This window comes from Triticum urartu, chromosome 5 (genome assembly GCF_003073215.2).
Source record: "Triticum urartu cultivar G1812 chromosome 5, Tu2.1, whole genome shotgun sequence".
In the NCBI taxonomy this organism is placed as follows: domain Eukaryota; kingdom Viridiplantae; phylum Streptophyta; class Magnoliopsida; order Poales; family Poaceae; genus Triticum; species Triticum urartu.
The window spans coordinates 276,603,958-276,631,557 of record NC_053026.1 but is presented as its reverse complement, the minus strand read 5'-3'; the positions used below and the strand labels follow the sequence as shown (position 1 = coordinate 276,631,557).

The window sequence follows — 27,600 nt, the reverse complement described above, 5'->3', positions numbered from 1 at the left end:
CTTTCTCCTCCGGTGGTCATTTCTAGCTTTCTTTCATGTGTGGGGATTAAACATTTCCGGATTGGACCGAGACTTGCCAAGCGGCCTTGGTTTACTACCGGTAGACCGCCTACCAAGTTTCGTATCATTTGGACTTCGTTTGATACTCCAACGGTTAACCGAGGGACCGAAAAGGCTTCGTGTGTGTTGCAGCCCAACACCCCTCCAATTTGGCCCAAAACCCACCTAAACCTGCTCCATCATCTAGAGCGTTCGATCACGATCACGTGGCCGAAAACCGCACCTCATTTGGACTCTCCTAGCTCCCTCTATGGCTATAAATAGAACCCCTCCGAATCCGGATCTTCCTCTTCCCTGAAACCCTAAAATTCGTCTCCGCGCGGCCGGACATTGTCCGCACCGCGCCGGACACAGCCACCGCGCCACTCCCACACTGCCATGTGGTACCTCCGCCGCCAGCCGCCGCCGCGGCCCGGCGAGCCCGCAGCGGGCCCGCCCGGCCCATCGCCGCCCGCGCCTCCACCGCGCCCTTCTCCTTCCTCCCACGCCGCTCGCCGCCTCCCCGCCACCACCGCGCCGGCACCGCGCCGCCGCAGCTCGCCCGCGCCGCCCGCCGGCCTTGCGCCACCGCCGCCATCGCCCGGCACCTCCCGCTCCGCGCCCGCACCTCGCCATCTTGCTGCTGCCCGCACCATCGAAGGTCCGCCGGACCCTCGACTAGGTCACTGCCGAGCCTCCTCGCGACCAAGAACGAAACCCCGGTGACCTCCCGTGCTCGGATCTGGCCGCCCCGACGCCTCCGCTCGCGGATCCGACGAGCCCCATTCGTATCACGCCGCCTCCGCTCCTCCCTGCCATCGTCAGCGCCACCGTCAACCTCCCTGCTCGTGCGGGAGCACGAGGACGACGAGCACGCCTCGCTCGCCTGGGCCAGCCGGCCTCGTTGGCCCAACCACAGCCCAACGCCTCCCCAGCCCACTGCGCAGCTGGCCCAGCGCACCAGCCTCTGCACCGAGCGGGCCTCAGCCCACTAGGTGAGGCCAACCCCAGCGCCCAGCCGTCCCTGTTGCGGTCCAGCTCTTGTTTTTTTCAGTTCGGCGAATTTATCTATTTTTCCAGAGACAGCAGTTTTGTAGAAAACCCCTTCATGATCATGCATATTGTAACTCACAAACGATGCATCATATTAAAATAAACTTAATATGAAAAATGCTTAGAATTGCATCTAGTTTCATAATATGTCATTTTCACCCATGTTTAAAATGTTTAATTTGCTGTTTGTTTAAATTTGCTCCTATGCCATGCTAAAATGATTTATTTCATAACTAAATAACCGTAACTCGGATTTTAATAAACTTTATATGTAAATGGGGTAGAAAAATGCCTAGTTTAACATGGTGGCTTCACTTTGCATGTTTAACAACTATAAAATTATGTTTAGGGCAGAACCGCACCAAATCTAAAATAGGCATATGGGGCTTTACCGGAATTGTTGTTCGTTGTTTCCGGCCTCATTTAAACTTGCCTAGATAGGTAGTTTTGTTTTGTTTCACCTCTTGCCATGCTAACAACATTTAATCTTGTTGGGTACATAAACGAGAGAGAACTAAATAAGTCATGTGGTGTTTTCTTCAATATGCAACTCCGTTGCATATTGAGCTCCACTTAATTTGTAGGATTGTTTGTGCATCTTGCCATGCCATGCATATTTAACCCGGACATGCATCATACTTGGTTGTGCATCATGCCATGTTTATGTGATGGTTGTTTACTATGTTGTTTGCTTCTTTCCGGTGTTTGCTTCTTCGGGTTGGTTCCGGTAACGTCGCGTTTGTGAGGATCCGTTCGACTACGTCCGTTTGTCTTCTTCATGGACGCGTTCTTCTTCCTTGCGGGATTTCAGGCAAGATGATCATACCCTCGAAATCACTACTATCTTTGCTTTGCTAGATGCTCGCTCTTTTGCTATGCCTATGCTGCGATGCCTACTACTTGCTTGTCATGCCTCCCATATTGCTGAACCAAGCCTCTAACCCACCTTGTCCTAGCAAACCGTTGATTGGCTATGTTACCGCTTTGCTCAGCCCCTCTTATAGCGTTGTTAGTTGCAGGTGAATATTGAAGTTTTGTTCCTTGTTGGAACATGGAGATGTTGTTCTTTGTTGGAACATGTTTTACTTGTTGGGATATCACAATATATCTTATTTAATTAATGCATCTATATACTTGGTAAAGGGTGGAAGGCTCGGCCTTATGCCTGGTGTTTTGTTCCACTCTTGCCGCCCTAGTTTCCGTCATATCGGTGTTATGTTCCCGGATTTTGCGTTCCTTACGCGGTTGGGCTATTATGGGAACCCCTTGACAGTTCGCCTTAAGTAAAGCTCTTCCAGCAATGCCCAACATTGGTTTTACCATTCGCCACCTAGCCTCTTTTTCCCTTGGGTTTCACGGACTCAAGGGTCATCATTATTTTAACTCCCCCCCCGGGCCAGTGCTCCTCTGAGTGTTGGTCCACCTGTCAGCTGTCGGTGACCACCAGGGGCAACTCTGGGCTGGCCTACCCGTACCTAGGACAATCTGAGTGTGCCCTGAGAAAGAGATATGTGCAGCTCCTATCGGGATTTGTCGGCACATTCGGGCGGTGTTGCTGGTTTAGTTTTACCCTGTCGAAATGTCTTGTTGTACCGGGATACCGAGTCTGATCGGAATGTCTTGGGAGGAGGTCTATTCCTTCGTTGACCGTGAGAGCTTGTCATGGGCTAAGTTGGGACACCCCTGTAGGGGTTTGAACTTTCGAAAGCCGTGCCCGCGGTTATGGGCAGATGGGAATTTGTTAATGTCCGGTTGTAGATAACTTGAACCTTAACTTAATTAAAATGAATCAACAACGTGTGTAACCGTGATGGTCTCTTTTCGGCGGAGTCCGGGAAGTGAACACGGTGTTGGAGTTATGCTTGACGTAGGTTGTTCTAGGATCACTTCTTGATCATAGTTTCTCGATCGTGCTTTGCCTTCTCTTCTCGCTCTCATTTGCGCATGTTAGCCACCATATATGCTAGTCGCTTGCTGCAGCTCCACCTCGTACCTTTACCTTACCCATAAGCTTAAATAGTCTTGATTGCGATGGTGCGAGATTGCTGAGCCCCCGTGGCTCACAGATACTTCCAAAACCAGCTTGCAGGTGCCGATGAGTCCGTGCAGATGACGCAACCAAGCTCAAGGAGGATCTCGTTGAAGATCTTGCCCTTTGTGTTGTTTCGTTCTAGTTGATCAGTAGTGGAGCCCAGTTGGGGTCGATCGGGGACCTTGTCGCATTTGGGGTTCTTCTTTTATTTTGGTTCCGTAGTCGGACCTTGTGTGTATCTGGTTGATGTAATGCTTTATTCATGTATTTGTGTGAAGTGGCGATTGTAAGCCAACTATGTATCTTTTCCCTTATTGTATTACATGGGTTGTTTGCGAAGATTCCCTCACTTGCGACATGGCTTTCAATGCGGTTATGCCTCTAAGTCGTGCTTCGACATGTGGGAGATATAGCCGCATCGAGGGCGTAACAAGCTTGGCGACCGCGGTGGCGAGCTTCCTTGCAAGCGCCGCAACGATGGTGAGCGCGGGGATCTCCTCCCTTCGCCCACTGGTGGAGGAGTGCCATCGTGCGTAAGCGCGCACGCGCGGCGCTCGCCCCAGCAGCGCCAGCACACAGGCATGGAGATCCAGCCATCCAGCGCCTCCGGGCGGCCGAGGACGCCTGGTTTGAGGTGAAGGAGGTGGCCGCCGTCGGGGACGAAGCTGTAGTAGTGCCGCTCGATGCGTTGAAGGAGGAGTAGCAGTTCACCTTCGTCCTCTCCAACTCCCTCATGGAGCACCACCTTAGCATCGGCAAGTCCGGTGATGGTGATGGTGACGACGAGTAGAACTCCGGTGACAAGTACTTTAAGTTCAACTATGAACTAGTTTAAGTTTGAAGCATGTTTTATGAACTATGTTTATGTCGCATAGTATGAACTATGTTTAATTCCCGTTTTATTAAGCTTGTATGAACTAAACAATGTTTATGTCGAACTCTGGTGATGTTTAAATGGAGCAAACTACTAGTATGAAAATTGAGTAAACTTCGGTGAGTTTTTTTGAAACAAACATCCCACTTTATTACGGTGTTACAAAAGTTACATCGCTGAGTAAAAGCAGGATAGTTCACTAGGCGTCTTATCAAAAAACTACTACATAAAGGCCCCTTTGCCAAATTTGCCCGTTCATGGGCGACCATATTTGCCTCTCTAGGGCAATGCACAAAAGAAGTATAAAGAAAATAGCATGCCATGTGATAACCGTCGTCGAAGATTGATGCTGCTGGTCTTGCCGATCTTCCTCCCTCATTCATAGTATTCACCACTTCCAAATTATCGAAATTAATGATGACCTATTACAACCTATAGTCTGTGCTAAAGATAAACCATATCGCAATGCAGTTGCTTCGGCTGAAAGAATGTCATAACAGAAATCAAGTTTTCAATTACCCGCGCTGATAAAATTACCTCTATCATCTCTGATGATTGCACCTGCCGTTCCCACAAGCAGATCATCGTCAAAGGAGACATCCACATTCAATTTCACATGTCCTCTAGGTAGGAGTTTCCGTCCTTCTGTTTTCCTCTTAGCGCTTTAGGAGCGACCATTTACGGGTCTTAGAGCAAGTCTAGTAGAGCCCTCAAACCCTCAAACCCCTAAAAATAACTTTTTTTTTACAGTTTTCGTTGAAAAAAAGCCGTAGACTAAAACCCCTAAACCCTTAAACCTGTAAAAAAAATTTAGAGGTCCAACCCTTAAACATTTTCACAACCTGTACAAGTGAGGGCTGGGAGGAAAAACTCCCCCCAACCCGCACTCCTCTTCCACCCTCACGTGGGAGGGAAGTTTCATCCCCGCGCTGCGCCCTTCCCCGATCCCGCCGCCGCCGCTAGCCCGCCGCCCCTCCGCGCCCCTGACGGCCCGGCGCGCCCGCGTCCGCGACGCCCCTCCGTGCCCGCGCCCGCCGCCGCCTGCCCCCTCCGTGCCCCGACGCCCGCCGCCCGCACCGCCGCCACCTCCGGACCCCGACGCCGCGCCGCCCGCACCGCGCGGCCCCTCCATCGCCCGCCCGGCCGCCCGCCCGCGCCCAGCTCCGCGCCCACAGCCCAGCCTCGCCCGCCCGCCGCCCACCTCGCGCCCGCCCGGCGGCCCGCCCGTCGCCCCTTACCCCCGCCCGCCCGCCCGCCCCGCCCCGTCCTGGACGCCGCCCGCCCGCGTCCCCCGCCCCGGCCGCCTGCCCACATCCCCGCCCCGCTCGACGCCGGCCCCCAGACGCGTCCCCGCCCGGCTCGACGCCGGCCCCCGAGCTTATGGATCAGAGGAGAGGGTCGAAGATGGGGCGAATCACCATCTACCGGAACCGCGCTCTCGGACACGAGCATTTGATGTAAGACTACTTTGTGGAGGTACCTACATACCCTCCTTGTCTCTTTCGCAGAAGGTACCGAATGCGTCATAGTTTGTTTGTGAAGATTGTCACCGATTGTGAGGCCGCCTTCGATTACTTTAAACGTCGTAGATTCGCCGCCGGTATCATGGGGTTTAGTGCATATCAAAAGATATCGGCGGCAATGCGGGTACTCGCTTATGGCATACCCGCGGATTATACCGACGAGTATCTTCGCATTGGGCAAGATACAACCACGGAGTCCGTCCATAGGTTTGCCAAGTTGGTCATCCGGTTGTATGGTGAGCAGTATCTTCGGGCACCAAACGAGGAAGATACAAAGAGATTAATGGAAATGAATGAAAAAGGGGATGGCCGGGGATGCTTGGTAGTCTTGATTGCATGCATTGGAGGTGGAAAAATTGCCCAAAGGCATGGCACGGAATGTATTGCGGTAAAAGCCGTGATGCTACCATTGTGCTTGAGGTCGTAGCATCGGAGGACACATGGATTTGGCATGCATTCTTTGGGTTGCCGGGAACACTCAATGATATCAATGTCCTCAATAGATCTCCGTTGTTCAAAAGATTAATTTCTGGGGATGCTCCAGCTTGCAACTACAAAATCATGGACAATGAGTACTCAATGGGATACTATCTCACCGATGGCATCTATCCCGAATGGGCAACTCTTGTGAAGTTCATCAAGAAGAAAAATGGGGTGCCCTTAACAAGAAAAGAGGCTCATTTCACCAAGGCACAAGAGGCAGCCCGCAAGGATATTGAGAGAGCTTTCGGTGTTTTGCAAGCAAGGTTTGCCATAGTTCGGGGTCCAGCTCGGTTTTGGGACAAAAAAACCTCGGTGAACATCATGAAATGTTGTGTGATTCTACACAACATGATCCTAGAGGATGAGAGAGGGTTAAACCTCCCTTGTTTCTATAACAATGTTGGTACCCGTGTGCAACCGGAAAGAAACCCTTCTCGCATACATGCTTTTCTTCAAGCACATCGTGAGATTGAGGATGCAACCACTCATGGTCGGCTCCGAAATGATCTAGTAGAGCACCGCTGGCAGTTGGATGGGCTGCGCATTGGCCCATGATATATCTTTTTTTTACTTTTCTATGTCTTATTTGATTCAAACAATTATTGTAATTTGCTCAAACATTGTTGTAATAATTTGAATGATTATTGTTTTATTCGGTGGTGTAATAATAACTACAATGATTATTGTTTTATGTCAAATGTGATAGAATTTGTGATATGTCATATGATGAAATGTGATGAAATGTGTGATATGTGAAATGATAAATTTAAAGGTTGGGGTTGAGGCAAAGACTAGAACCCTCAAACCCAACCCTTAAACTTTAAGAGTTGGGTTTGAGGGTTCTAGTCTTTGCCCCTGCTTTTCAACCTTTAAAAATGTCAAAAACTGGCACTTCTCAACCCTTAAAACTGCTTTAAGGGTTTGAGAGTTTGAGGATTCTACTTAGACATGCTCTTAGAACTCCGGTGACGTTTAAGGCATACTGTAAACGAAATTTATAGCAGAGCGGTTTGCCGGATGTGCAGAGATGCTCTAAGATCCAACGGTCGCGATGAGACCAGGTGGGACCTCTTCCTCGGCTGTCGGCTCGTGCCCCCGAGCAGGTGATCCAGGCGGCTGGGCATCGACTTCCCCTACTTGTCATGGCCTTGGCCTCCTTCGCGGTGTCGCCCCCAATCGCCGCCTGCGCCGCCGTCCTCCGCCGCGCCATGTCGTTCTCCTCCGTCTCCGCTGCGTCGCAGACGAGGGTGGGTGTGGTGCAGATGACCTCCGTGGGGGACCTCGACGCCAACTACGCCACCTGCTCCCGCCTCACCAAGGCAAGCCTTCCTCCCTTCCCCTAAGATCTAACCCTGCACCGCCGGGAGCATGGAGTTGGTCGCCTGCTGCGATTTGGAACTGGAAGAAACATTTAGTTGCAGCGAGAAGGAGATATGCAAGTGTGTAGTTATGAGACAATGTGTTTTGGCTATTGAAATGAAGAAATTGTAGCATTTCGTCTCGGACAAAGCTAGTAAGAGGAGGAATTCTGCATTTGATATGCTCTTCTGGGATCTGGAATGCACGAATAGATGAATTATAAGCAAACCTTTAGAAACTGAGTTCTATGTTATGTGTGTGCTGCACCTATCGCAGATTTGCAGTCCTCATTGGTTTTATTCTTTCTACAGTACTTAATGCTGTTCTTTTTTGTTTTCCTACTTTATTGATAGATAAATGCATATAGACTAACATGAGATAATCTTTTCTTAGGAAGCTGCTGCTGCCGGAGTCAAATTTCTTTGCTTCCCTGAGGTCTTCTCCTTCATAGGATCCAAGGATGGCGAGTCTGTTAAGCTAGCCGAACCATTAGATGGCCCAATAATGCAGAGATATTGCTCACTTGCAAAGTTAGTAAGAACATCTTTCTCAATTGCTCACTTGCAAAGTTAGTAAGAATATCTTTCTCAATTTATTTTTCCATTTCAAAGCAGAGCTTTCTCACTTGTACTTTGTAGTGAGTAAGCCTTTTGATTTGATACGCTATCAGCTCTTAGATTTAGGAATAATTGTTTCGCACTATCTTACAGATGATTCTTTCTAACTTTTATGTGGTTTTTTATTTCGTACATCTGTTAGCTTACAAATATCTTTTAGCTTATATAGATACGTACGCAAGTGTATGTAATGCTCCTTCATTAACTATCTGCTGGCACAAAAAATCCTTGCGATTTTGAGGTTTTTAAATGGAGTGAATCAGCATGTCGAGTCCTTATCAAAGCTTCATTATGCAGTGAGTCAAGTATGTGGTTGTCTCTTGGAGGGTTTCAAGAAAGGGGCCCAGATGATTCGCACCAGTACAACACTCATGTATTAATCGATGAATCTGGAAAAGTTAGGAGCTCATACCGGAAAATTCATTTGTAAGTGCTTCTTTCACAGCTCTTGGGAGAAACTTGCTTTCAGTAATATTTGTGAGAAACTTGCGTTCAGTAATATTTGCGAGTACTTTATTTTAGCTGTCTATATTTTATCAGTCGTTATCATAGCTTCATTCTGCAGTGAGTCAAGTATGTTGTTGGGGCTTCCAGTAATAGAATGTTGAACAGTAGGTCTTCAATTTACATGGTAAGGGCAAATGATGCTATGAATTGAAGGGCTATAAGCTGCATATATTGTCACTTCCAAATAAGAGAAATGTTGATCACAACTACATTTGTCACGTCATATCACAGAGCTGCACAATCATATTTCTGGACTTGTGTCTAAATAATGAACTTTTGGCAAATGACTGTTGCTTCTTTCTTCCTTTTTACTTTTCCCTTCTTGTTGTGGTGCATTTGCAATACTGTAGTTCGGTAGTTAACCTTGGCATTGTTATGCTGAAGGTTTGATGTGGATGTACCTGGCAACATGGTGTATAAGGAAAGCCGTTTCACGACAGCAGGTGCTATTTATTACTCCCGTTTTCCAAGTTTTGTCTATTCTGTGCAATATATGTATATTTGCTAGAGTTGGTCTTAAATGAACATTCTATCCATCGGATTTGTTTTAAAATCTTGTATATCTGTGGTGCATAGGTTTCTCTTATAAGTTTACTCTCATATTGAAATTATTTTTAATTTCTAACTCGTTGTCACTTTTCCTAACGTCATGTTGTCGTCTAGTTAAACAACTTTCAATGATAGAGATCATGCTATAAGTATAATATGATATTCAATTGCAGTAATACTCTGTGTCCCATTTATTCTAGATACCTAAATTTGAACAGAATTGTTTATGGTGTATCTGGTTTGCCATTTGCAATATACTTATTGTCTTAGAAGATTTTGCAAGACATTCATTATGGATTACCGGATATTTTAGTGTTCTCTGTGCGGTAAAGCTAAATGTTAGAAAATCTTGAAATCTGTTGTATGTGAGCCCATATCCAGGCTGGCCCATAAGGTCCAAGCCCATGTACCCGGCCTAGAAGAGGAGGAGGTCGTCGATGTCTGGCAGTTAGCGCCGCCAGAGCTATCAAGAGGTTAGGCCAACTGCGACGCTGGGACGCATTAGGTCTGTTCACGTCCGTTTGGGTCCTTGTCTGCCACGACCCATTTCTAGCCCAAATTCGGGCCGGGTTTGCGTACGCGCGGACACGCCGCAGACGCTCTCAACGCCCTCCCCATGTCCTCCCCTAGCCCGCTTGTCTGTGGCACAACGACCATTGTTCACCTCGCCCTCCACTGCAACACCCCGACCTCGTCACCCTCGCCGCCGGCACCCAGTTCCGGCCGCTTCGCCACCTCCCCAGCCGTTGCGGTCGCATCCATCGACGACCCCACCGCCACCGCCGCCCACTCTTTGTCGGTGTTGTTGCCACTACTCGCCGCCATTGGAGGACTATGAGGCACGTCGAGGCCCAGGTCGCCGATAACACCTCTACCTCCATAGACACTGCCGAAGGATGCGGGCTTCCACATGCTTGTTGCGATGAGGCAAGGGCGGGTCCGTTCGCTGGGCGCCCCTCTTCCACGCCCGAGGCAATCGGCGCCGCAAGGTGTTCGTCCTTTTGCTCGGCCGAGCCTCCTCCACACCACAAGGTACGGATTCACCACAACTTCGAAGGGGCAACGATGGATAGCTCGGATGAGTTTTTTTTCAACATCCTATGTACATCGACCGACGATGTGGAATTCGTGGTTGCTTTTATGGTCGTCAACGAGCACATCTCGAGCTAGTGGCCAATGTTTAGGGGATCCATCCGAGGCCACGCTCCGGGCTTGAATCGTAATAGAGAAAGCAGCCATTGCCTACTCTACGACGATTATTTTGAGCTCACAAGCCCACTTTTCAATGCCAAGCTTTTCCCGCAACGCTTCCGAATGGTGAGACATGTGTTCAACCGTCTTGGGGGGGGGGGGATTGAGTATGATGATTACTTGCAATGCAAGCCTGATGCCCTTGGGAAGGTTGGCTTCTCTTATCAAAAATGTACTGCAGCTGTTCGGATGCTTGCATACGACATTCACGGTGATGGCATTTTACAGGTTCTGCAAAGCTGTGGTTGTAGTGTTTGGCAAGGAGTACTTAGAGAACCAAATGCTACGGATACAACTCGGTTGTTAGCAATCAATGATTACTTGCAATGCAAGCCTGATGCCCTTGGGAAGGTTGGCTTCTCTTATCAAAAATGTACTGCAGCTGTTCGGATGCTTGCATACGGCATTCGCGGTGATGGCATTTTACAGGTTCTGCAAAGCTGTGGTTGCATTGTTTGGCAAGGAGTACTTAGAGAACCAAATGCTACGGATACAACTTGATTGTTAGCAATCAATGAATCGAGAGGCTTTCTGGGGATGCTTGGAAGCATAGATAGTATGCATTGGGCGTGGAAGAACTGTCCATTTGCTTGGCAGGGGCAATATAAGAGACATTTTAAGGCTTGCACGGTCATACTTGAAGCTGTGCTATCACAAGATCTCTGGATTTGGCACTCTTCTTTTTGGCATGGCAGGTTCTCACAATGACTTCAACGTGCTTCAGCGCACTTCGGTGTTTGCTAGGCTTTCTGAAGGCCAATCCCCAGATGTCAACTTTGAGGTCAATGGCCAACAATATAACAAGGGATACTACCTAGCTGATGGTATCTATCCTCAGTGGGCAACTATTGTGAAGACAACCTTGGAGCCCGTAGGTGAGAAGAGGGCTAGGTTTGCCCAATAACAAGAGAGTGTTGGGAAGGATGTGAAGCGTGCTTTTGCTGTGCTCCAATCTTGATGGACTATTGTTCGGCAGGGTAGAACATGGAGCACTCAGAAGATGTGGGAGGTGATGACATGTTGTGATGCGGAGCATCCTACGGTCATCCCCATGGATGTACCTTCGTCTCCCAAGATACCACGTGGACCCATGACTAGAGCTCGTGCAAGGGCTATCGAAACCGAGGTGAACTCGCTCCTCTCCCAACTAACACATTCCACATGTGAGACATGGCTACTACCTCAAGCAGAGATCTTGTGTGTGATCAGGTACTCGGAGGAAGGCCACGAGTCTGCTATGACCAATGGACAAGATGGCGAGGACACCAAGCGCAAGAAGCAAGAGGAAGAGCTGCAGAAGAACTATAGCCACCGAACGACCGGCCCTTATCGGACGTCTGGCGCCCTGAAAATCAGCCAGCCAGAAGGCCCAGCCGACGAACTTACATCGGCCGGACGACCGGCGAGTACCGGATGCCCGACACCTTTCGTCGGCCGGACGACTGACGCCCTCCGAAAGTCCGGTGCCACCTATCTAGAACCAAAATGCTAGAAGACCGAAGTCTTCCAGATGCCCGAGACACCGGATGTCCGACATTCACCGGAAATCCGGCGACACCTGTCCAGAACCAAATCACTAAATCACCGGATGTCCGGAGCTCGCGAGCCACCAGACGACCGGTAACTACCGGACGTCCGATGCCTGTCTGTGCACAGCGACTCAGGCCAGGCCCATGTACCCCTTCACTCCCCTAGACTATATATATTTGTCTACTACCTACGTTTTAGGGTTAGCAAAGGTTAGAGCTCATTTGAGATAGAGCTTTTCTCATCCACTTACCACTCCCATGGAGTTCAAGACCTCCATGTGAGAAGATCCCCCAAGTGGATTCAAGACCCCTTCATGGGAAGATCCTTCTAGAATCAAGACCTCTCCTCCAAGGATTGGGATGAACTAGTCACCTTTGTATCCTCTTGTGTTGACTTTGGATCCTTGTATTTCCTCTATGTATATGTGGATTTAGCACATGTGTGATTGGATCTTGTCTATTTGAGTGTTCATCTTGTGTTTCTCTTTGATTTACTCTCTTCCCCATCTCCAAGTGTGAAAAGATCGACCATCAGGGTTCCACCCTACATCATGTTGTGTGATCATGCACAACATGATCGTAGAGGATGAACGTGATGACAGCCTCTTTGACCAAGGGTTTGATTTCCAGGGTGAGAACGTTGAGCCTGTGTATGGAGCGGCAACATATGCACAGTTCACCCAATTTCACCAAGAAATACGTGATTAGATAACTCATATTCAACTTCAAAATGATTTGGTTGAGCATATGTGGACTCACATAGGCAACCAATAGATGTATCTGCTATTTTTCTTTCAATGTATTGTTACAGTTTCAAATTCATTTGGTTGTAAACTATGCGATTTTTATTTATTGTGTTGTAATAAAAACTATTTGACTTATTTGTTTAATCGTGAGCAATGTTTCTGATATGGCCGGTTTAGCTAGGCCCACCGGGCAATCTTAGCCCACAAGTTATCTTAGGTTAATTCTTATGCAAGTTATCTTAGGTTAATTCTTATGCAAGTTATCTAGGTTATAAATATAGGCTGTAAGACTCTTTTTGGAATTAAGCAATAAGAATATCATTATCCCTATTGCCCGGCTCCCAGAGGAGCCGGAACCCTAGCCGCCTCTAACCCTAGCCGCCGCCGCCTTCTCCCTCCGACGCGACGGCGCCCACCCGCCGGCGCGCCCGTCCATCGCCCCGTCCCACTCCATCCTTCCCCTACAACCTCCGGAGCAGGTCCGGTAGGACCCCTGGTTCTACTAGTTTCATTTTTATTTGTTCTTTTGATTTATATGTATAGAATGTCCAATTTGAGAAAAATTGGTAACAAAATGGCCGAGCCGGACCAAATGGGTTGGCCGGTTGGGTGCACTGGGAAGAATGGCGCGGACAAGGCCGGACAGCGGCCAAAGTGGCGACCCAAACGGACAAAATGCGCATCCGTTTTGCGTCCCTGCGTTGGAGTTGGCCTTAGTCACCACATCCCTACAATGTATCAGAGGACGGGGCGTGAGGAGATGACGGCGGCGACGGCCGCTGAGGCAGCAGGATCCGGCAGGGAGACGTCGAATCTGGGCAAGCAGCATGCGAGGAAGTGGGGCTGCGTGCGAGTTTGTGGTGTAGCAAGGCAGCGCAGACGTCGACGGGACGTGAACGGCGACAGCGGGGCTGGTACATGTCCAGATTCCTCTTGCTCCTTGCTGGTCCTTCTGTTCTGCTGCTTGCTAGTTCTTCCCCTGGTTGCTGGCTCTTGAGGTTGGACAGGAAAGAGGTGGAAGAAGAGGTCTTGCTGGAGAAGGGGACGAGCTACTGTTGCTGCGCAAGGGGAGGCGCGGCTCGGGTGTGTCTCAGCCTCGTTCTGGGACAAGATGAAGACGACACAGTGCTGAGCTGTGGCTGACTGCTGAGCTCTCGGTGCTTGGCAGAGGAAGCTGCTGGGTGCAGTGGCGCTGTGGGTGATGAGCTGCTGCTGCTGGGTGTTGTGCCGCTGCTGAAGTTTTTTTGCTGCTGCTGATTGGAGAGGGAGACAGAGGCAGCACTGGTGGGTGGTACAGTTTTGTACCATGTTGATCCAACATATAGCGAATTGTTAGAGGAGAACATGGTGGACTTGAGTGCGCCACTTGATGATTTTGAACCGGGAATGCAACCGCAAGCCGAGCCCTATCCAGAGATGGGAGGAGAGGGTTGACGGTGATGACAAAGTGGAAGAGCTTGATGAGGAGTTTGATGCTAGCCAAGCCAATTTCGCGAGAAGGACCCGGAACTACACCGAGGTGGAGGACGCTTGCTTGATTCGAGCATGGGAGAGTGTGTCTCTCGATGCGGTGACCGACAAAAATCAAAATGGCAAGAAGTATTGGCAACGTATTGAAGTAAAATATCACAAGATTGTGCCGGTTCCTTCGGGCCGTTCCTTGAAATCACTTCAAGGCCGATGGATAACTATCAAGAAAACATGTAGTCGTTGGAGTGGTTGCTTGACCCAAGTGAGAAATGCCCCTCCTAGTGGATCCACTATCACGACTACGTGAGTAGTTTTCTTTCTATCTCATAATTCATGATTATGTTGATGACTAATTGATCTCACCGTTGCATCTTTTCCAATGACTTGTAGGATCGCATTGCCAACGAATTGTTCAAGCAAAGCCTGGGTTTCAAGGGTAGGTCATTCACACTTGGACATTGTTGGCTCTTGCTCAAGGATAGTGAGAAGTGGAAGTTGAGGGACAAGGAAGCTCCTCCAAAGAAAGGCTCACTTGTTAACTTGGAGAATGATGAAGATAGTGATGGTGCACCAAAGGGAGGAAGAAACAAAGGAAACCGGATGGAAATAGGAAGGAGAAGGAGAGGGTGAAGAGGTCGGCCGAGGCGGTTTCTTTGAGGGATCAAATTGGTGATATGGTGAAGATCAAAGAAACTTTGTTGGCCAAGCATTTGGCAACAAAGGTTGAATTGACTGAGAAGAAAGACAAGCACAAAGAGAAGTGGGCAAGGAGGTCTGTCTTTGAGGAGCGCAAGATTGCTCTAGAGGAGCAAAGGAGAGATGAGAAGACCGCCGAGGAGGACCGGTTCATGATGATGAATCCGGAGGGCATGGATGTGATGACAAGAGAATTTTGGGAGATGAAAAGGATGGAGATCATGTGCCGAAGGAGGGTGGAGCTTCAAAATCTTATGGCCGGTCGTGGTGGTTTTGCTTTCGGCAATGGTGGGTTTGGAGGTGGCGATGGTGGTGGGTTTGGAGGTTTTGGAGGAGGGTTTGCATTCGGCAATGGTGGTGGGGGTGTTGGGTTTGGAGGTGGAGGTGGTGGTCTTGGGTTTGGAGGTGGAGGAGGTGGTGGCGGCGATGCTTCGGCCAATGGTGGTGAAGATGCTTATGTTGGGAAACGTAGCATGCAATTTCAAAAAATTCCCTACGCTCACGCAAGATCTATCTAGGAGATGCATAACAACGAGAGGGGGAGAGTGCGTCCACGTACCCTTGTAGACCGAAAGCGGAAGCGTTTCACAACACGGTTGATGTAGTCGATCTTCTCGTTCCGACCGATCAAGCACCGAACGTACGGCACCTCCGAGTAATGCACAAGTTCAGCTCGATGACGTCCCTCAAACTCTTGATCCAGCAAAGTGTCGAGGGAGAGTTCCGTCAGCACGACGGCGTGGTGACGGTGATGGTGAAGTGATCTGCGTAGGGCTTCGCCTAAGCACTACGACAATATGACCGGAGGCGTAAACTATGGAGGGGGGCGCCGCACACGGCTAGGAATCAATGTTGTGTCTTCTAGAGGTGCCCCCCCCCCCCACACATATATATATATATATAGGTGGGAGAGGGAGGGGAGCAGCAAGGGGCGCCCCAAGTAGGAGGGATCCTACTTGGGCGCCTCCTCCAAGTCGGCCTCCCCCCTTCCATATGCATCGGAGGGGGAAGGAAAGAGAGGGGGGAGGCCGAATCCTCCCCTTTCCTTCTCCCTTCCCTCCTTTCCTTTTCCTCCTATTTCGGCCTATAGGGGGGCGCACCAGCCCCTTAGGGGCTGGTCTGTCCCTCTCTTGGCCCATTAGGCCCATATAGTTTGCCGGGGGATGCTCGGAACTCCTTCCGGTGACCCGATACGTACCCGGTATCCCCGGAACACTTCCGGTGTCCGAATACTATCGTCCTATATATGAATCTTTACCTCTTGACCATTTTGAGACTCCTCGTTATGTCCGTGATCTCATCCGGGACTCCGAACAACATTCAATCACCAAATCACATAACTCATATAATACAAAATCGTCATCGAACGTTAAGCGTGCAGACCCCACGGGTTCGAGAACTATGTAGACATGACCAAGACACCTCTCTGGTCAATAACCAACAACGGAACCTGGATGCTCATATTGGTTCCTACATATTCTACGAAGATCTTTATCGGTCGTACCGTAATGACGACATACGTTATTCCCTTTGTCATTGGTATGTTACTTGTCCGAGATTCGATCGTCGCTATCTTCATACCTAGTTCAATCTCGTTACCGGCAAGTCTCTTTACTCGTTCCGTAATACATCATCCCGTAACTAACTCATTATTCACATTGCTTGCAAGGCTTATCATGATGTGTATTACCGAGAGTGCCCAGAGATACCTCTCTGATACTCGGAGTGACAAATCCTAATCTCGATCTATGCCAACCCAACAAACACCTTCGGAGATACCTGTAGAGCATCTTCATAATCACACAATTACGTTGTGACGTTTGATAGCACACAAGGTATTCCTCCGGTATCCTGGAGTTGCATAATCTCATAGTCAAAGGAATATGTATTTGACATGAAGAAAGCAATAGTAATAAAACTGAACTATCAATATGCTAAGCTAACGGATGGGTCTTGTCCATCACATTGGTACCTTTTCATTTTTAGTGCCTAGATATGGTATCTTTTCTTCAATAGTTCCATGAAACATTTTTGGACTAAGAGTTGGCCTTCGGTACCGTACACGCTACTAAGATGTCTGCGGGGAAGAACGTATAGGGCCAACCGGCCAGCCCCGGGCCGAGACTAGCTGGCCCGTGCCAAACAACAAAGCAGCTCGAAAAATGCGGAGATGGCCCCCATTTGTGTGCGGTGCAAAGATATGCGGACGGGTGCTCACATTGCTTTTCGCACAGACGGGCGGAGGCGTCTTTCGGCAGACGGCCCGAGCCTTCGGGCGGTCCGGGGGTGGCCCAGCCGGTCTGGCCCGAACCGTCCAGGAAGCTGAGTGGGCAGGCTAGCCTAGCCGAACCGGCCCTCAGCCGGTCTGGCCCCGGCTGGTCAGACAATTGAAAGGGCCGGCTGGCCCAAACGGCCGTCCTCTTTTCTTTTTCTTCTCTTCTTTTCCCCGGCCAGCCAGCCGAAGCAGGCGGCAGGGAGCCAGCTGCGTGGGCGCGGCGCGAGGCGATGCGGGCGCGGAGCTAGCTGGAGCGGCGAGCCGACAGTCGGGACGTGGCCGGTGTGGGCGCGAAGCTGGTTGGAGCGCCGAGCCAGCGGGCGGGACGCGGCCGCGGTGGTGCAGGCGCGGAGCCGGCAAGAGTGGGGTAGAGACGTCCGGAGCGGGGCGGAGCCCGTGAGCGTGCGGGCGTGGCCCGAGCCGGGGTGCACGGACGCCGGGGATGGGGCGGCGCGGTCGGCGAGACGAGGCGCACGGACATCGGGGATGGAGCAGGCACGGTCGGCGAGATGACGAGGAAGCGCGGCGGGGGGGGGGGCTCGGGAGCTAAGGTGCGGCCCAGCTCCTCCGCACCCACTGGGTGTCGTCGGGGTTGGGGACGGGGCGGCGCGGCCGCAGCGGGACGGCGGCGAAGGACACGGGGCTCCCGAAGCGGGAAGAGGCGGTGGAGTCATTAGGCAGCAGGAGGAGCACGACGGTGAGGTCGAGCGCAACGAGCGAGCGAAGCGGCGACGCGAGGGTGAGCCCGCTCGAGCGGGCCGAGCGCGGCGGAGACCCAGGCGATGCAGTCGGCTTGGTGGTTGAGGAGGGGGCCAACACAAGAAGCGCCGTGGGGGGCGGGCGTCGGGCCGAGGGCGTCCAGGCCCGGCGACGGACTGACGAAGGAAGGGCGTTAAGTGCGGTGCCGAGACGGGGCGGCTGGCCAGGTCCCCGGCGCGAGGAGGCACTGCCTCGTGCCCCTCGGGCGTCGGGGCAGGGGAGGTCCGGTGGCTTGGCACGAGGACGGTGATAGCTCGGGGAAGTGCTATCTGGCCGTCGAGCGGGGGTCGAGCACGACGGCGTCCAGAACGGAGGGCATCTGGCGGCAGGGAGCAGCGACCCGGGAGACAAGGCAGAGAGGGGCTTGCGGGGAAGAGAGCAGCGACAGGAGGTACTCGGTGTCGGTCTGCGAAGGAATGGGGGACCACGGCGTCTGTGGTGAGGCAGGCAGGTGCGCTGCACGCGGAACGGCACGACGTCGGGCTTGCAGGCAGCCAGAGCCGGTGTGGTGGCGGCAGATGACTTGCAGAGACGAAGATGCGCGGCTGCCGGAGCTGGAGGTTGAGGAAAGGTGGCTCGACGCGGCAGGCGCAGCGATGGAGCTCGGGAGGCCGGCAAAGAGAGAGGGAGTGAGGCCGGGAGCCATGGGAGGAATGCGGTGCACGATGGGGAGCGAGGGGAACGGAGCAGAGCAGCCGTGAGCATTGAGGGCGCGGGGAGGGGTGTTCATGAGCATGACTCGACGGGTGGCTCCCTGGCACGCCTTATAGGCTGGTGCCCAGGGGACTAGGAAGGGCCTGCGGCGCCTAACAACACTGTAGACGATGACACATGACGGGCGTGCAATGTCCGCTTATTCATCAACAGTGGCCAGGGTGTGGACGTCTTGTCCGCGCAGGTCCGATGTGACGTCGCGGTTGACTTCGGGCAGCCGGTTGGTCGGAGCAGCCGACCGGGGCAGGCAGCCCGCCCGTCTCGTCGTCTTGGGACTACCCGGGGCATTTACCGAAAAATGTGAACTGAGCATTTACTGAAAAAGGCTTTCGCCCCGCTTTATAAATAAAGCAACCACCGAGCACAAAGTCAACAAGGTACCAACCGAACAACACACCCACCGCAGGCAAGGTCCAACACACAGGCACACAAACACTACACGGGTTCAGCTGTGGGCACAGCACAACAAGCCCAACATAGACACAACAGGCACGCACAACACACACATGGCGGTGACGGTGACGAGGTAGAGAAGAGCTAATCCGGCTCCGGTGGTGGTTGGGGAAGCAGCGGAGCCATCCGGAGAGTCATCGCACGAAGCTGGGTGATGATGGAGGTGATGGTGTCTCTCTCCCTGGGGCGGCTAAGCGGCCGCCAAAGCTGCAAGTAACCAGACCATTTGAACAGAGCGTCCGTAGCGCGACGAAGAGGGATACACTGAATCACAAGCTTATTCCTAATAGTCCACATCGTCCAGGCTAGCACACCGATGGTCAACCACCTAATGTGGCGAGACAAGGGTGGTAACGCCTGGAGTTCGGCGAAGAGAGCGGGGAAGCTGTTGTGATCCCAGCTTCCACCCACTATTTCGCGGAAACAGCTCCAGAGGAACTGCGCGGACACGCAGGCGAACTAAGGATTTCACAAGTGGCTAGATTCGTTGTGAAAGAATCTGTCCCCCTAGGTTACAGTCCTAAACTCGGCATGGGTGATCGCATTTTTTAGCGGTATGGTGTACCTGTTAAGTACGATGTGTCCATGGTCACTTCGTCAATCTCAAGATTTGTTGGTTCAGTCCCTTGGAGTTCATTCTTCAAAGAAAATAAAAATACTCCCTCCGATCCAAAATCAGTGAGGTGATTTTAGTTCAAATTTGAACTAAAACCACGACACTTGTTTTGGATCACAGGGAGTAGTATTTAAGAGAAGGCAGTATTTCACCCACTTGTAATGAATTACTCCCTCCATAAAGAAATATAAGAGTGTTTAGATCACTAAAAGTACATATTTTAAATAATGTAATACAAGATAAGAAAAAAGATGGCCCATATTTACAACAATGCAAGCTGCTTACAGAGGTGTTTCGTTAAATAATCCAATTTTTGTGGAAGCATCAGTGCTTATATATATAGCGCTGGGGATAATCCAATTTTTGTGGAAACATCAGTGCTTATATCTATAGCTGGGTTGCGTAGTTAAGCATATGCTCTCTAGAAATAAGTATGGCTTCTCAAGGTAAAGCCGGTTTATTTTTCTAGACACATTTGCTCCCCACAAATATGCACCGTGCTCAAGGTAAAGCTGGTTTATTTTTTAAAACACCTTGCATCGTACATGACCTTGGTTGTGGACTTGGCTTAGTTCAAAGTCCGTTAGTCTTGGCTATTGAGTCGGGTTGGAGTCTGGCTTTGGAATTGTATGCATTTGACATTCGAAGTTATACGTAGTTGTGAAGCATATTTTTGCAGCTTCAGATATTATAACAACAGAAGCAATACTATTCTGCATATATGGCAGACACAAATTGTCCATCAGAGAGCGGATGCCGTTTTAGGAAGACATTCTGTCGATAATAACTTTGTACTTATGCAACCGTCCATTCTCTGTTTTACCCCATAGATGCAAGAGAACACTGTTAGGAATTTAAGGTTTGTGGTCTACCCCATATTCCTCTGTCTTTTTTTGATGCCGCTCACAATTCACATATATGAGGCTGGGTAGGGACCTTCTTATATTGTCTTTCCAAAAAGTCCAACTCTTATACAAACTAGCACGACGCCCATGTGTTGCTATGAAATTATAAAATACGAGTTCAGTCACTGTCTTAGAAAGTCATCAAAATATCATGTCATGCAGCCTTTGCGCATAGTTTACAATTAAAAAGAACAGAAATACTATGAAAAATCATACGGTGGGCATTGGAGAATCTTAAGCGATCATTGCAAGACACAACATTTTGAATGTTGAAAGCTGAAACATGTGGGAATAGACAATTAGTAAGTTGACTGCACAAGCAATGGTAGGACAATGGCTATCGTCACTTTGGAATTACAATTTGTCCACTCTCATAATTCTATGATATGGAACCATTTAGAACCGGGAAAAATTGGTTAGGAAGAAACTAAAAACAAGGGCATTATTTTGAGTTGGAGTTGCATTTTTGCATTTGTTATGTGTTCTTTCTTTAAGTGTTGATCTCGCATAAAAGTAGTAATGTAATAATGTAGTTGTTTATTGGTGGTAGGTCTCATATGTGAGTAAAGTACATTTATTTATGTTTTGGAAGGTTTTTGGTCCCATGTGGGTAGGGGTGCATTTGATTATTGGTAAAGGTTGTTGGTCCGACATGTGGGTAGAGGTGCATTTGTTTATTGGTGAAGAATTGTTGGTCTCACATGTGGGTATGGGTGCAGTCGTTTATTGTTGCATTCGTTTATTTTTGAAGGTTGGTGGTCCCACATGTGAACTCACCACCAACTCCAACCTTTATAAGTAGGAAAGATAACATATCCAGTAGCCTTCAAATTTTCTTGGATCATTAGGAAACTGTGCAAGGAAAATTTGCAATTTTTTGTACGTGCAACCCACCAAGATGTTTTTCTTTGAAAACACACTGGCAGCCGAATACGGATTGACCTGACTGTGGAAGGGATTCAACAGTGTTATAACAGTACCTGCAGATTCTTCGATTGAGTTCTAGTTCACAGATTTATATGTGATTTCTCATTGTATGTTTACTCACTTATCAGGTGATACCGTCGTAGCGGTGGATAGCCCTTTTGGACGATTGGGCCTTACTGTTTGCTATGATTTGAGATTTCCAGAGCTTTACCAATGTTTGCGTTTTAAGCATCAAGCTCAGGTGATTGTGTATGCCACTGTACTATACTCAGTATATATATAATACTACCGCTGTTTTTAAATATATAAGATGTTTTGGCAGTTTAAGCTGATCTGCCAAAACGTCTTACATTTAGGAACAGAGGGTGTATTTAAGATAGCCTTGTATTAAGTTGTTATTGATCATACATTCATACCCTTTAGATTGTTCAGGAAATTTCTTAGTTTTCGAGTCTTTTCTTAACATTTCATCTTTTTTTAGGTCTTGCTCGTACCATCTGCATTCACAAAGGTAACTGGGGAAGCACACTGGGAAATTCTCCTTCGTGCTCGTGCAATTGAGACACAATGTTATGTACGTAAATCTAAACACTTCTCGCTGCCTATTGACTTTTGCATGTAGGTTTAGTTGTTTCGTATAGTTGACACTTGGCAACATGGGATTCGATAATGTAGAAGTTAATGCTAGACTATTAGTACAGATACCTACTGTATTTGTAATTTTACCCATGAAACACATGTGCAAACCTCATCACATCAGTGGAGGTGAATAGTTGGTACATGAGCTACTTGTTAATCCACCATATATATGCCTCTGATTGCAGATTCAGAACAAGTGAGCTATGCTTATATTTCAAAAGCTTTTGCTTTATGTGGAATTCAGTTAAATATGAAAATTGTTTGGTTGACTTTCGAAGTTAGGCAGCTTAAAAACACTTTTCCAATATTTCTTAGGTTATTGCTGCGGCTCAAGCTGGAAAACACAATGAGAAAAGAGAAAGCTACGGCGATTCTATAATTATTGACCCATGGGGAACAGTTATAGCTCGACTTCCAGGTACGGCTTTTCACTTTGGTATACTTAGCTGTTACATACTAAGTTATGATTCTTGTGACTTGGAAGATTATATTGGGTTCTTTTCATGTTTTGTATCTTAACTGTTAAGAACCATCAATAGTGACTTTCTCTTGAGCTACTTGTCAGTATTTGCTTCTTTCATATGGTTGTGCTGGAAAATAGTCGTCAATTTTGTAATGCTGATAATTTTGTGTTCATTTTTGTTCATTTTTAAAAAAATAATATTCTATGGACTACTTTTACAAGGTATTACCACTAGTACCCTTTTTTATTGTTAGATAAATGATCTGAATTTTTGCTACAGATCGACTGTCCACTGGATTTGCAGTAGCAGATATCGACTTGTCAAAAGTTGAGGCTGTGCGAACCAAAATGCCAATCTCTGTGGTAATGATGTACCATCTGTTTGCTCCGGTCCAAGTACTCCAGAAGCTGCATTTCTGTAATGGCTTAATTATCCTATGTTTGCAGCACCGCAAGTTTGAGAGCATCTGGAAGTCCTCATCACTATAATAGTTGAAGGTGGTCTTGCACGCTTCGCCGCTCTTATTCTCACATTCCGGAGATTCTTCTTTTGTGTATAATAACTGCCATTTTGTTCACAAGATGGTCCAGTTCGATTGGGATTTCCAGTGAGACATGTCATAGAACTAAATAAGCTACAACTGTAGTAGCATATCTAGTAAATAGGGCATATCCAAACATGGCTCAGAGCACCTTATGACTTGGTTTGAGATGGCTTCTACCTCAGCTTATGGTCCAGATAAACCAGAAGCCGTTCCAAACCCAAAGCTTAGGAACAGCTTAGGTTGTGTTTGATTGGGCCTTAGGGTCTTTTAAGCCAAAAGCTCAACCAAATCCAGCGAATTTGATGTTTGTGTGTATGTTGACATGTACAAATGCATGGTAGCGGTACTTTCATGAGTTTATGTCACTTTATTCTTATATGCTACTCCCTCCGTGAAGAAATATAAGAGCGTTTAGATCACTTCTATAGTGATCTAAACATTCTTATATCTCTTTATAGAGGGAGTAGTTCTTTTACTGTGGAAGAGATGTAAAGGGCAATTTGGGGATGAACATTCCACAAATGTTTTTCTTTTTGTGAGATATATGGAAAAAAGAGGTAGATAATCATAATCGGCCATTGGGCTAGTTGAACCAGAAAGGTTAAAAAGATCTTGGAGATAGTCACTGGGATTAGAACCATTACACGGGGAAAATGTTTCAGCTAGACCTGACGCTGTTGACACGAACAATCTATGATACAATTGCCAACTCCTCGATGACAATGGAATGATGACTTCTCAGTGTGGTCATATACAAGTGACTACTTTATTTTGTGATGCGTGTACAGTTGTATATAACTTTTTGGTCGTAGCCCTCTATCAAAATGTAAGACTTTTTTTAACACAGTCATGGTGTCAAGAAACGTCTTATATTAAGTTACCTGAGGTAGTCTTAATGTTTTTTTTTTTGAAAGATCCGGGTCCTCCGGCTTCATTGATTTAGAAGAAAGCAGTGGGAAACATGACGATCAAGTGATCAATGGTGGTGTTACATAGAGAAGAACAGGAAAGACTAAAGGGTGCAAGGCCACCATCTCATGATCGGGTCCCCAAACGGGGGCTCTAAACAGGTTGCTCCAGCTAGTCTCCATTGCTCAATGTTTGTGCGGACAGCACGGATGATATCTTCGCTTGACGGTGTCTTCGTCCTGAAAACACAGTTGTTCCTCTCCTTCCAAATTTCCCATGGTACCATCAGGAGCAAAGATCGGACGCCTCGCTTGTGTGCTTGCGGTGTGAGGCTGATCATCTTCTGAGGTAGTCTTAATGTGGTTGTTGCGCTGCAGTGTTCTGTTGATCTGAATTGGCAAAGTTACGCATGTTATTTGCTGGAGTGTTCATAGATCTGTTATTTGCTTTCTACAGAGTAGTGTTTGTTTGCTTATTCTTTTTTTAGGTTTTTTTTGAGGGGTTTGTTTGCTTATTCTGTCTGAGGTGATTAACGCTGTCGGATTTTAATGAATTAAGTTTTTATTAGTGTGCTCAATTTGCTAAAGCATTCTCTCAAATATTTTTGCTAAAGCATGATCCGCCTTTCTATCCGTAGTAATCAACCAAGCGTGCATGCAAAATATCGTCTTTGTTGAACAATATGTGTTAGTTAACTAATTCAGAAATTCCACCAAATAATTAACTGGATAATATTTCAATTAGCTATAGCATGATCATTTGCAAATAAATCTCCCTTTTAAAAGTGTAAGCAATCTCTTAGTTATTCAACAGACAGTAAAACAATAACTAAGAGCAATTCTAGCATAGCTTCGTCCATAATTTTTTGGAGGCTGCCGGCCTTGTGCGCAAATACAGAATTGCCAAAGGCATGCTCCATTTTTCTTTTTGCATGTTCTTCAAATTTGCAGTTTCAGTTTAAGCCATTCAAACAATGAATAAACATAATCAAATACGATCACTTAATTTGAAATTATATTCATGGCCAAAATTCATCGTATTTATATTTATTTTGCAAATTGGAATGTCACTGTTCAACATTGCTAGCTATTACTAGTGCTAATTACTTTGACACTGACGTTGTCTTTTCATCGTCGACCTCTTTGTCTTCCTCCTCAATCTCATCAAGGTCGTGGTTGTCGACGAGCGGCAGAACCAACCTTGCATCGGCGGGCGCGCTCTACCTCGAACCGTGGCCTCCTCCTCAGAGCTGTGAGTGAGGAGGGTAGTCTACCCGTGTTCCTTCCCATCGTCGGTTGCGAGCCCGAAGCGCTTACGGCGGGCTTATGCAAAGGAAAATAGCTCAAGCACGACCCATATTGAGTCATCAGGCTCGGGCTTGACAGGTAAAGTGATGAGGGGGGTTCAAGGGCGTTGGCGCCCTCCTCTAATGAAGGGTGTTGGCATCATGCTCCTCGTTGAAGGAGGAGTTGTACCGAGTGCGTGGCACGAACGGCGGGCTAGGGGCGCCCATGACAAGGATGACATCGTTGACGGGGACTATGGTGCGCGAGTGCAACAACCAGTAGTTTAGGAGAGAGCGTGATTTTTTTTCCAAATGTGCATTGCGTTCATGCATCCCTATTTGGGGGAAATTGGAAACATACTTTTCAGACCTAAAAGAATTAGACCATGTTAGAAATTTGGGCATGACCTTCACTCTTTTCTAGACATTTGGATCACAATTCAAATAATATCATACAAGGATCACATTGCAAAAGTACATCTCACTTACTGAATTGGAAATTGACGTAAACAACTAAATAAATATTGAGTAATGAACTCAATGATACAAAGTCATAGTGCAAATTCATACAAGAGAATAATAAACTTTATTACCGAAAAAGGCATTCGCTCCGCTTTATATATAAAGCAAACCACCAGAGCCAAACAATCCAACAGGAGTTCACACCTCTCTCTCACACACAATGGTAGCACAACACATAGTACGAAGAGGGTTTTGCTGAGGGCACATCTCAACAAGCTCTGAAACAAGACAAAAAACAAAGACGACAACACACGGAGAGCCATCGTGCGAAGATCTGTTATGATGATGTTGATGGCGTCTCGATCTTTAGGGTGGCTAAGCGGCCGTCAAAGTTGCAAATAGCCACACAATTTGAACACCGCGTCAGTAGCACGTCGAAGAGGCACACACTGGATCACAAGTTTATTCCGGATCATCCAGAGCGTCCAGGCAAGGACCCTAATAGTCAGCCACCTAATGTGGCGAATCGTTTGTGGGGATGCCTGGATTTCAGCGAAGAGGTCGGGAAGTAGTTGTGGCACTAGCGACCACCAACCAGTTTGCGAAAAAGCTCCACAGGAATTGAGCGGACACGCAAGAGAAGAAAATGTGGTTCGAGTCTTCCTCCTCCCACATAGGGGGCAAATCCCATCGCCTGGGCCATTCCGCTTGAGTGCCTCCACTCCTGAGGGGACCCGACCCCGGATCCACTGCCACAGGAAGATCTGAATCTTCAGTGGTAGACAGATGGTCCATATCTGGACAAGAGGCTTTGGGCCAGGCGTGGCCGTGATGGCCTGGTACAAGGATTTAGTGGAGAAGCCATCACACGGCTCTAGGTGCGATGATATGAGATCATGCGCCGGATCCACCTCCGGTTTGTGAAGAGTGATGCACTCAAGGAGTTCATGCCTGACACGTCTCCATCGTATCTATAATTTTTGATTGTTTCATGCCAATATTATACAACTTTCACATATTTTTGGCAACTTTGTATATGATTTATTGGACTAACATATTGATCCAGTGCCTAGTGTCAGTTCCTGTTTGTTGCATGTTTTTTGTTTCGCAGAATATCCATATCAAACGAAGTCCAAACACGATAAAAATTTACGCAGAACTATTTTGGAATATATGTGATTTTTAGGAGGTGAAATCAATGCAAATGGACGCCCACGGCCTCCACCACCCACCAGGGCGCGCCAGGCACCCCCTGGCGCACCTAGGTGTCTTGTGGGCTCCCCGTAAGTCGGTTGGGGCTCTTCTTCAGGCGCAAGAAAGATAATTCATGAAAAAATCGTGTAAAAATTTCAGCGCAATCGGAGTTATGGATCTCCGGGAATGTAAGAAACGGTGAAGGGCCAAAAAGCAGGAACGCAACAGAAGAGAACAGAGAGATATATCCAATCTAGGAGGGGCACCTGCCCCTCGGCCATCATGGATGCCATGGACCATAGGGGGGAACTCTCCTCCCATCTAGGGGCGAGGCCAAGGAAGAAGAAGAAGGAGGGGGGCTCTCTCCCCCTCTCTCCCGATGGCGCCAGAGCGCCGCCAGGGCAATCATCATGACTGTGATCTACTCCTCCAACTTCACCGCCGTCAACACCAACTCTCTCCCTCTCTATGCAGCGGTGTAACCTCTCTTATTCCCACTATAATCTCTACTTAAAAATGGTGCTCAACGCTATATATTATTTCTCAATGATCTATGGCTATCTTATGATGTTTGAGTAGATTCGTTTTGTCCTATGGGTTGATTGGTGATCGTGATTGGTTTGAGTTGTATGTTTTATCTTGGTGTTGTCCTATGGTGCCCTCCGTGTCGCACAAGCATGTGGGATCCCCACTGTAGGGTGTTGCAATATGTTCATGATTTTTTAT

The 27,600-nt window shown here is 48.2% G+C and overlaps 1 protein-coding gene across 1 annotated transcript; it reads left to right on the top strand.

The window, feature by feature from the left end:
* The first annotated feature begins 7,101 nt into the window (after positions 1–7,101).
* Positions 7,102–23,379, top strand: LOC125508588 (deaminated glutathione amidase, chloroplastic/cytosolic). Its single transcript, XM_048673344.1, has 9 exons — positions 7,102–7,323; positions 7,757–7,893; positions 8,278–8,406; positions 8,872–8,930; positions 21,506–21,618; positions 21,859–21,951; positions 22,332–22,434; positions 22,760–22,842; positions 22,927–23,379. Exons 1-9 carry the CDS (start codon positions 7,147–7,149, stop codon positions 22,966–22,968), a joined length of 936 nt encoding a protein of 311 aa, XP_048529301.1. The 5' UTR covers positions 7,102–7,146; the 3' UTR covers positions 22,969–23,379.
* Positions 23,380–27,600: the final 4,221 nt, after the last annotated feature.